At 37.0% G+C, this 10,591-nt stretch overlaps 1 protein-coding gene across 6 annotated transcripts in view; it reads left to right on the top strand.

Annotated features, from left to right (window-relative positions):
• Positions 1-8,341, top strand: part of CCDC148 (coiled-coil domain containing 148) — a 182,825-nt gene extending 174,484 nt beyond the window's left edge. For all 6 annotated transcript variants that reach the window (XM_081948672.1, XM_081948671.1, XM_081948674.1 and 3 more), the window contains 2 exons: positions 7,175-7,315; positions 8,107-8,341. In XM_081948672.1, coding sequence (XP_081804798.1) covers positions 7,175-7,315; positions 8,107-8,253 — 288 coding nt within the window. In that variant the 3' untranslated portion in view covers positions 8,254-8,341. The remainder of the gene's footprint in view (positions 1-7,174; positions 7,316-8,106) is intronic.
• Positions 8,342-10,591: the final 2,250 nt, after the last annotated feature.

Here is a 10,591-nt window from a genome sequence, read left to right as displayed (position 1 = left end):
TTGGAATATATGCTCCTAACCAATGCCAAGAAAGTTTTTATAAGATGCTCCATTTAAAATTTTAGACTGGAACTTTAAGAGTATTCTAATGGGAGATTGGAATGGAGTGATTTCTCCAAAGATAGACAAGAGTACAAAGACGAAATTCACTACCAAATTACCAAAGGCTTTTTTTGATTTACAAGACGATTTGAAATTAAAAGATGTTTGGAGGACGCAACATCTAAATGAGATGGATTTTTCTTTCTATTCAGATAGACATAAATCCTTTTCAAGGATTGATTTCTTTTTGTTAACACCGGATCTACTTCCTAAAGCCAAGAAATCCAAGATTTTCGCCAGGTCACTTAGCGATCATAGTCCGGTGTGGTTACAAATTGAATTAGGGATGAGGCCAAGAAGGTCTTGGAGAGTAAATGAAAATTTATTTAGATATGAAAAAAATGTTGATGAACTTAAAAAACACATGAAGGAATTTTTCAGTTTTAATATGAAGAAGGGCACTCCCATTGAAATAGTTTGGGATGCAAGTAAAGCTTATATGCGTGGGGTCCTGATACATATGAACTTTAAACACAAACAAATTAGACAGAAAAGGAGAATGGAATTGGAAGATGAAATAAAACGTAAAGAACAGCTGCTTATAATAAACCCGAATGACCAGGCGCTCCAGATGGCGCTAAAGCTGTTGAAAGATCAATTTCAGATGCTTATAGCAGAACAAACAGCAACCAATTTGCAATTTGCTAAACATAACACCTTTGCCAACGCTAATAAACCTGGTAGATGGTTAGCATATACTTTGAGAAGGAATATGAATGACAGAATTATTGATAAAATTGAGTTTCGAGGGAAGATGGTATATCAACAAGAGTTGATTAAAAAATCATTTGTGGACTATTATACTAAGCTATATGTACAGGATAATATACAGAATAAGTTAATAGATGATTTTTTGGAAGGAAAAAGGGTTGCCAAAATTTCTGTGCTTCAAAAGGCAAATTTGGAACGTCTTATAACCGCTGATGAGATCACTTTAGTTATAAATCAACTTAAATTAGCTAAGGCTCCAGGGACTGATGGTTTGACTGCAATGTATTATAAAACTTTACAACTGGAAATGATTGAATATCTTACACAACTATTTTGTAATATACAACAAGGAGGTAAAATACCTCCCTCATGGAAAGCGGCTTTTATCTCATTGATACCTAAAGATAAAGAGGGCCCTAAGAAACCAGAGGATTACAGGCCGATATCTCTTCTGAACACAGATTATAAAATATTTGCTAAAGTATTAGCCAACAGATTGATGCCGGTTATTCAAGAGATTATTCATCATGATCAAGCAGGATTTATTGAAGGTAGACATATGAAGGAGAATGTAAGGCAACTCATAGATTTAATTGACTATCTTGATAAGAATAAGCAGATCTCTGCAGTGCTGGTTTTCTTGGATGCAGAGAAGGCCTTCGATCGAGTGAATTGGAACTTTCTAACCAAGACTTTGGAAAAGATGGATATGGGACCACGATTGCGGCAGGCGATTGGAGCAATTTATCAGCAACAAAATGCACAACTTATTATTAATGGAAATTTGTCAACAACTTTCGAGATACAAAAAGGCACAAGACAAGGTTGCCCATTATCCCCATTGTTATTTATTTTAACTTTGGAAGTCTTGTTGAACGCAATTCGGGACTCAAAATCCTTAGATGGCATAGCTATCAGGCAAAAGGAATACAGAACTAGAGCATTCGCCGATGATCTGGTTGTTACCCTTTCACATCCTTTGAAATCAATAATCCAGATGAAAAATATCATAATAGAATTTGGCATGGTGTCTGGGTTTAGACTAAATCAAAACAAAACGAAAATGATGGTTAAAAACATGACAGAGACTCAAAGAAAGAGACTTGTAAGTTTAGCAGGTTTTGAAATAGTTTCTAAAGTTAAATATTTAGGAATACAAATTTCAGAATCAAACACAAAACTTTTCTCAAATAACTATGAAGTGTTGTGGCAAAAGATACAGAAAGATCTTGAAGCGTGGAAAAAGTTACAATTGTCTTTGCTTGGAAGGATCTCAGCAATTAAAATGAACATTCTACCTAGATTTATCTTTCTATTCCAGATGATTCCGGTGCTCAAGTCAGATAAAACCTTGTTAAATTGGCAAACAACATTAAATAAATTTGTTTGGAAGGAGAAAAAACCGAGAGTAAAGATGAAGATTATGCAAGATACACGTGAAAGAGGCGGCCTTAGACTCCCAAACCTTCGATTGTATTATGAAGCTGCGGTATTAACGCATGTAGCAGATTGGTTCGGGAAAACAAAAATGGAATTGCTCAATATAGAAGGCCATGATCTTGTTCTGGGATGGCATGCATATCTTTTTTATGAAGACAGGGTGGATAAAGTGTTTAACAACCATGTTCTCCGTAGTGCCTTGATGAGAATATGGAAGAAGCACCGGCCCAATTGGGATTATAAAATACCGCTTTGGTTGGATCTTGCAGACACCATGGGGATTATGAATATTAAGTCACTCGGGGGGTGTTTATATAAAGATGTGCTTATTGCTGATGGGGGCGAATGGAAGTTAAAAACTTTGGAACAGCTGTTGGAAGAAGGAATTACTTTAAATTGGTTACATTACATACAGCTTCAGAAGAGATGGGAAGAAGATCGCAGGGTCGGCTTTATGGATAAAGAAGTGGAACTGATTAAGCAGATAAAAGAGACTGGTCCAAAACAAGTTAAAAGAATATATAATGTACTGTTAGAAAGAGACTCAGAAAGTGAATTGGTTAAGGATTGTATGATTAAATGGGCTCAGAATTTTGGTGAAGTGGTTATGTTGGAAACGTGGGAAAAAATATGGGTTCAGAATGTTAAATTTACACAGTCACAGAATTTAAGGGAGAATTTTTATAAAATGTTTTACAGATGGTATTTAGATCCTAAAAAATTATCATGCATGTACCCAAATGTTCAACCAAAATGTTGGAGATGCGGGTGTCTAGATGCTACCTTTTTTCATGTATGGTGGACTTGTAACAAGGTTAAAGCTTTTTGGATAAAAATATGGTGGGTTATGCAGAATGTATTTAAGAAAAGAATACAATTCGCTCCACAAATGTTTTTATTGGGTATAGTTAAGGATTTTACCAAAGGGGAAACAAAATTGGCCTTGTATATGGTTACAGCAGCTAGGTTGTTGATTGCGCAACATTGGAAAAAAGATTTTTTGCCGACAATTGATCAATGGATTCAGAAGGTGGCGGGGTTCGCTGAAATGGCAAAAATTTCAGCTTTCTTAAAAGCTCAGAAACAGGAGGATTACACACAGGAATGGGCAAAATGGATTGATTATATACAGAATAAATACCAGACTAGGAGTTATTACCTAGCCTTTAGGTAAGAATGTTTAGACCGATAGATGATCTGAGTAAATAGTATATGGGATGTTTGGAATTGTTAGAGTGGTATACAGCGGAAGTCAGGGGGGTGGGTTTGTGTGGGAGGTGGGGGAGGGTTAGGGTGGAGGGTGGGGCAATATATATGTATGAATAAATTAGAAGATGGGACTAATGAAACATTGTTAGGCTAGGAGAAATTTATATTAAGAGTTATAGATGTTAAATTAGCTTAGAAAATGATCAATGTGTTATTATTAATTTAAGAGTAATTTATATAGTTTTTGTTGGGAGGAGAGGGGTCATGAGTAATCTATTTTAAGATGGGGGGAGAGGAGGGGGTAAAGTGTTTGGTATAATATCTGAATGTGAATTTTTGCGGGGGGGTTGGGGGGGTATAGCATTTGTATGAGATTTATATTGTGTGGAGGGGGGGTGAAAAGGGGGAAAATTTGTTTGTACAAAACTCTTTTAATAAAAAAAAGAAAGACGAAAACACGTATCCACTGCCAGCAAAGAAAGCCACAATCAAAATGCTCTCTTGCTCACTTCTTGGTCTTTTTTCCTCAATCACTTGATTAGATATGTCAGGAACCGTGTTTCCTTTCAGGTTGATTTATGCTCTAAGTTCTTGCTAGGGGTTTTTTTTTTTGGTCTCCAAATACCACTTGCCCGCATCTACATATACTGCATGACAAAACATTTCAGCATTTCATAAAATGATTTGGGGCACAGCATGTAGCAAAATAAGAGAGAAAGTGAGTGAGTAGATGACCCAGGCAAATCCAGGGTCAACGTACGTGTTTTTGTATGATGGCTGCCTAGCAACTTAAGAAGTTCCTTCTAAAGTGAGATGCTTTGGGGGGTTGATATTGCTATCTACATTTTCAGAATCATAAAATCGGTTTTCCTGACATCCATAGCTCTTATTTTAAATGGATGCTCTGGGAATGCAGAGTTGAAGGGAGCAGGTCTTGGCTTCACCCACAGGCCAAAAGAACAAGAAGCTCATATTGTTTTTAAAGCTAAAGATCCAGGAAGGGAAATTCAGTCCAGTCTTTGCTGCATGTTAATTGTTCCTTCATATTTCTTGGTCTTTTTCTTTCAGGGACCCGGGGGGGGGGGGTGAGAAACTGATCTACCTTCTCCTTTTTGTTCCAATTCTCTCTCTCGCCCCCTCCCCATAATTTTGATCTTTTTGGACAGTAATCTTAAAGACAGGATTTTTTTAAAAAAATGGTATGAGCAACTTTGGGAACAATTATCTGAAAACATGGGTTAACAGTACAATAATAAATAAATAAATCGCCCCAAATCTAGCTTCTGTTACATAATGACAAGACCTTTTAAATTGCTAATTAAAGGAAGCGGGGGTATTTTTCAGCAAAACATCCAATTGATTACTGTTTTTTTCTCCATAAGCTTTTGAACTCCAGTTCTGTGCAGATGAAAACTTGAAAACCTTCCAACAATTTTACCTCAGGGTGTTTCCAAGAAACCACAACAACTACAAATATGAAAGTTTTGGAAAGTGAACTACATTTGCTTCTTCCACGTAAATGCTCAGTGTCACTGCTTTAATATCTGTGGTGACTCATCAGATGAAAGCAGAACTGTTAGTCATTGTCAGTGCTTTCTGATCTATTTTCATTTGTTATAAAGATTTTTTAAAAGCCAATTCCTGCATCCTTTTGGTCTGTGTGCCAGTTGAAATGGTACAAATGGAAGGAAGGGAAGTAATTTTTTATTTGTCATCATGCTTAGTTTAGAATGCCAAGCAAATGAGGGGGGAAATATCTAGTATCCTTGATAGACTGGAGAGCTGATATAATGAAGTCTCCCCTTATGCCCTCCATAATAAAATGGGAAAATATGGGCTGGATGATGCAACTGTTAGATGATTTCATGATTGCCTGGATGATGTCTAAATGGCTTCACACCAGCTTGTAGAATAAAGTAGTAAGTAGAATGACACATGGCTGTGTTTTGGCCGAGCATTGTTCAGTACTTTTTATTAATGATATGGGTGAAACAATCAATGGGATAAATATGAGATTTGCAAATGATATAAAAATCGTGAAATGATAGTTCCTTTTCATTGGTGACTTGGTAAGGAAAGCTGGATAGCCTTCCGTCAGAACTGAGCAAGGAGTTAGATTTAGATGACCTTTGAGATCACTTCCAACCAGAGGTGGGTTGCTCCCAGTTTGGCCCGGATTGGGTGAACCAGTAGTAGTGGTGGCAGGAGACTCCGCCCACCCACCCGGATGCTTCTGCGCATGCGCAGAAGTGTCACACGCCCAAACAGGTAGTAAAACAATTGGCAACCCACCACTGCCTCCATCTCTTAACTCCATAATCAGAGAGGGTTCTGCTTTACACAGTTTCAATCACCTCTCATGGTCCCAAGTCCATTCTGTGGCACATTTCTCCTTAGAGCCATTTTCATGGCTGCATTGGCCAAAGCTGTCTCTCAGAAATGAGTTGGATACAAATTCCTGAAATTAAGACTTTGTCTTGTCCTGAAACATAAAGTATACACTCACATTGACTACTTTTAATTACTTATCCGAGGAAGGAAGTGAAGCTTTGGACTGATGTTTGGGGATTGTTTCAGGATAGATGAACACCAAACCTAAGAGTAAAACTAAGAGATATTGTGGTCAGAGAGAAGAGGTGCACAACTGAAAAGTCTCAGGGCTACTGGATTAAGAGAGGAAAGTTTAATAGCTATGATGACCACAAATGATTTCTAACAGTTTACAATTACAGGTAGTCCTCAACTTACAACAGTTCGTTTAGTGGCTGTTCAAAATTACAACAGCACTGAAAAAAGTGACTTGTGACCACTTTTCAGGCTTATGACTGTGGCAGCATCCCCATGATCATGTGATCAAACTTCAGACTCTTGGCAGCTGACTCGTATTTATGACAGTTGCCGTGTCCTGAGATCACGGGACCACTTTTTGTAGCCTTCTGATAGGCAAAATCAATGGGGAAGTCAAATTCATTTGACAACCATGTTATTAGCTTAACAACCATAGTGATTCACTTAACAACTGTGGCAAAAAGCTCATAAAATGGTGTAAAACTCACTTAACAATTGTCTCACTTAGCAACAGAAATTTTGGGCTCAATTGTAGTGATAAGTCAAAGATCCCCTGTACTGCTCTTGTGTCAAACTATGTGAAGAGACAGACCCTGGCTTAGTTTTTTTATATATTTGAGGATTAGTTTGGACAAATATATAATGGTGCCTTTGAAGATAATTGATTAAATTCAACTGGTGCAAAATATGATTACTCAAATGTTGATGTGGTAGATAATTCTCTCCTAGATCCTCAAGATATTGGCTGTCTCTATATTCTGAAGTTAGTTGAAAATGCTGGTTCTTATTTTTAAAGCCTTGCCTTTATTGATTTCAATCTGATTTCCAGATTTGGAAAATTGAATTTCTAGATTATAGTACTTAATCATCCTTGATGCATGATTTACATCAAAAGCCAAACTGGAGATCTTATTCTTGGTGGTTTTGCCAGGCATCCTGGCAATATCATTACCTTCCTGGACCACCTGGATAGGTTGGGATAGGGGTGTCCTGTACACAGGTGAAGTTCTCAGATTTGAATTGCTTCTTCACTTATTTTTAGACTGTAATTTTCTGATAAGTTTAGGGCTTTTTTGTCCCTTATTTAAGGAAGTGGGAAAAGCAGGAGTATTACTGAATTGTTTGTACTTCCTTTCTTCTTCAGGTTGCTATCGTGGCAGAATTTGATCCTGCTCGGATGGTGGCCGATACAGTAGCCTCTAAAGCACGGATGGGTATTGGAACTGAAGAAGAATTTATTCTACAGAAACCTCTGTTTGTGTTGCATACCTTCAGTGATGAGCAGGTGTGTAGCTTGTACAGCAGATTGGCATTCTTATATAAATAGCTGTGCACTAAGCCTAAACCAAGCATACTTCATCACAGTTTAGGGCAATCTGTGAACCCAAACATTGTTTGCATGAAATGTTTAGAGCAAAAGAACAAAAAAGTGTGACTACTCTGGATGCCTTGGTAGAGTTCCAGAACTTGGGAGTAGGCACCAAGAAAGCCCATGTTATATGCTTCTGGAGTGGTAGGGCCCAGGTTGACATTTGAAATCACCAGTTCCTTTATACAGGAGAAGCCAGTCATTCAGATTGTATTCAAAAATTAGCATTTCTACTGATTCAAATCAGATTGTGATTGTTGCCCCTAAGATCAATATATTGTACATGCACAAATAAGACTACACTTACTTTGATAGAGCGACATCAGTAAATGTATTCTAGAAGCATAAGGATTAAAGTTGAACATTGAATAAAAATGTACAAAACAAGATAAGTGCAAAAAAAAAAAACTAAAAAGAAGCTAAATCCTAAGGCATGAAATAGCTGAAATCAGCCTAAAATCTAGGGAAAGGGGTGTCTAATAAACACTAAGAATTACAGTAACTAATTTGAAATAAGAATTAACATTTAAAAGTTAAGAATTAGAGTTTAAAAATTGGGCAGATTAGAATAACTGGTTTCAATGACATCAAATTGTCTACCTAATATCAGAAGGACAGACATGTTCTTGATCCATGACTTGTAGTTGACTGTGGCAATTTATTATACAAGGCTTGTATTAACATATTGTATTACCTTTTTTATTCAGATAATTTCTGATACCCGGGTTCGTGTTGAGCTGGCTCTCCGAGAAGCTGGACTTCATAGCACAGCTTATGCTCAAGAGCTCTTACCTAAAATCCCTCCACCTAAACTTCCAAGGAGAGACATGGTCTCCACAATTTTTAAAGTATAGAGCTTTGCAACATAGTCAAATCCTTTAATTTTTTTAAAAAAACTTTTCCTAACTAGTAAAAATGCATAAATAAACTATTATAATTTAAAAACTAAGATTGATACTGAGTTGATGGTGTTTTCTTTTCCTTCATAGAGAAAATATATTGAAAATAATGTATTGCCCAGCAGTTTTCAATAGACTATTTCCCCCCCCATCCACCCACACCCCCCCCCCAATCTTAAGCAATGCTGAATGAATTTCTTCTTAGAGCAATTTACTGAAGCTGCACTCTAATTATTTTTAGAGGAAATCATCTTTCTCGATGAACACCTGCAGGAAATTACAACCTGTACTTGGCTATCCATATATCCATATGGGAATGTACCATATATGTACCTTGTTGGATCAAGGCTAGAAAAGCAGCAGTTGGTCCTGAATTCAACTGGAATATCCAGAATTCAGACCACTGAATTCTGCAGCGCTCTGCAGAATCCTCTGCAGAGCTCACTGGCTAATCTTGAGCAATCTGTTGGGAGAGATTAACCCAAACTTTTATGTAAATCCATGAGGCCCCTTTGGCTGCCTTCTCATTTCTGTTCCCAATTGGACTCCTGCCTCCTTTTGTTTCCAAGTCTCTGGAAACCATCCTGCAATGGTTTTTAGACAACCAATTTTCTTAAAGATAGATTCCCAATTTAAGAATTAATCCATTCATACCAATTTACAAAAGCTTGTTTTACCTGGGTAGTAATAGCCCACTTCATTTTTATGGCAGGTTCTATTACTTGATTTTTAATAATAATAACCCCCCCCCCCCCAATTAATATATGTTTCTCTGGCTTTATTCTTATTATTATTATTATACATGGAAAATGGAAACTTTCCTTACTTATGGAAACCAATATGATTCATCATGTTTACCACAAACCAATCATCCAAACAATTTCATTTTACAAATGAACTTTGTAATTTTTTAAAATTCATTCTCCACGTTTTAGCAACAAGAGTCCTTAATAAAATATGCAAAGTGAACTTGTAAACCATCTCCTTTTGGAACATTAAAAGCATTTCCAGTGTTTATGCCACCTGCATATGAAATATATGTAAACAAGGTTCATCAAATCTGTAGTTTGCCAATTAGCTACAGTTCAAACAATTAGTTTCTTGGGTTGGGGACTGGATACTTTGTGACAGCTATCTTTCTTGTGCAGTGTTTCTATATTTTGCCGACTTGCCCAACAAAAGAAAAATAAATTGTAGTTCTCAAAGCTTGCAGACTTCAAATTTTAGTCCCAGCCCTGCTATTTTCTCAGCGGATTCGGTAGTTGCAGAGAGATAAGGACTGCAAACCCCAGCAGGGCTTAATCATAGTTAAACAGACTTGATGATTGAAGACAGTTTGTCCTGGTTTATGCTGACAATAAGTCCCAGTAAATACCCCATTAACTCAATTATTTATAGCTAATTTCTGTTCTGCTAGATTTTCGTAATGTAGGGGGGGAAACCACAAAGGGATGGGACGGTAGTGAAAGAAAGATACTTTTTTGTTTTAGTTTTTAAGCTACGGGGGAAATACATTTTACACACACACACACCTTAAGGTTGGGTACAGGCCACTTTATAAACATTTTCAGTGTGTTGTGTGTTTTGTCTTGGGCAAACTGGATATATATATATATATATATGGAAATGAGGTGATTAGAAGAAAGTCACTCACAGAACGAGGAAAACTGCCAGCCTTGATTCAGCATATTAGTATCAGAATAACTGCATATGTAGACAAAGATATTCTGATGAAAGCAGAAACAAAGTGGACTTTCCTGAACAGCTCCAAATATATGATCTAATCACTGTTGTTCTACTTTATTGTTTCTGAAATAGAATGTGGATTTTAAAGCAAAAGGCTTGCCTTACTAGGGATTCCTAGCAAGGCTAATGCCCGGAAGCAGTGAATAAACACTGACAAAATGTTCTCAGCCAGCCAACATTATTCAGATTTCTATTGCTCTAATTCAGCAGAAATCAGAATAAAATGTCTGGAGCTCAGGAAGGGAAAGTGAATTTGGAGAAGTGACTTGCTGGCTCCAGTTAAAGTAGCATCTCTTTAGTGCATCTCTTTTTTTTTTGTTTCCCACAAATGAGCTAGTGAGTTAATAGACTAAGTAGGCATTCTGCCTCTTGCCAGAAATGCTCTAGGACACTGGAGAGCCACACCGGATGTGCCATAAGTCAAAAGACTGGAGCTAATTGAACTAATTGAATGGCTGAGATATTTGCAAGTGGCATAATTTAGCATCCTATTTCCATGAACAAGAATAATGACCAGTCTACTGATGGTAGATTTTTTACAACAGAT

This window comes from Natrix helvetica (assembly GCF_964273705.1).
Source record: "Natrix helvetica genome assembly, chromosome: 1".
Taxonomy (NCBI): Eukaryota; Metazoa; Chordata; class Lepidosauria; order Squamata; family Natricidae; genus Natrix; species Natrix helvetica.
The sequence above is the reverse complement of the archived record's forward strand: the minus strand, read 5'-3'. Positions and strand labels throughout refer to the sequence as shown.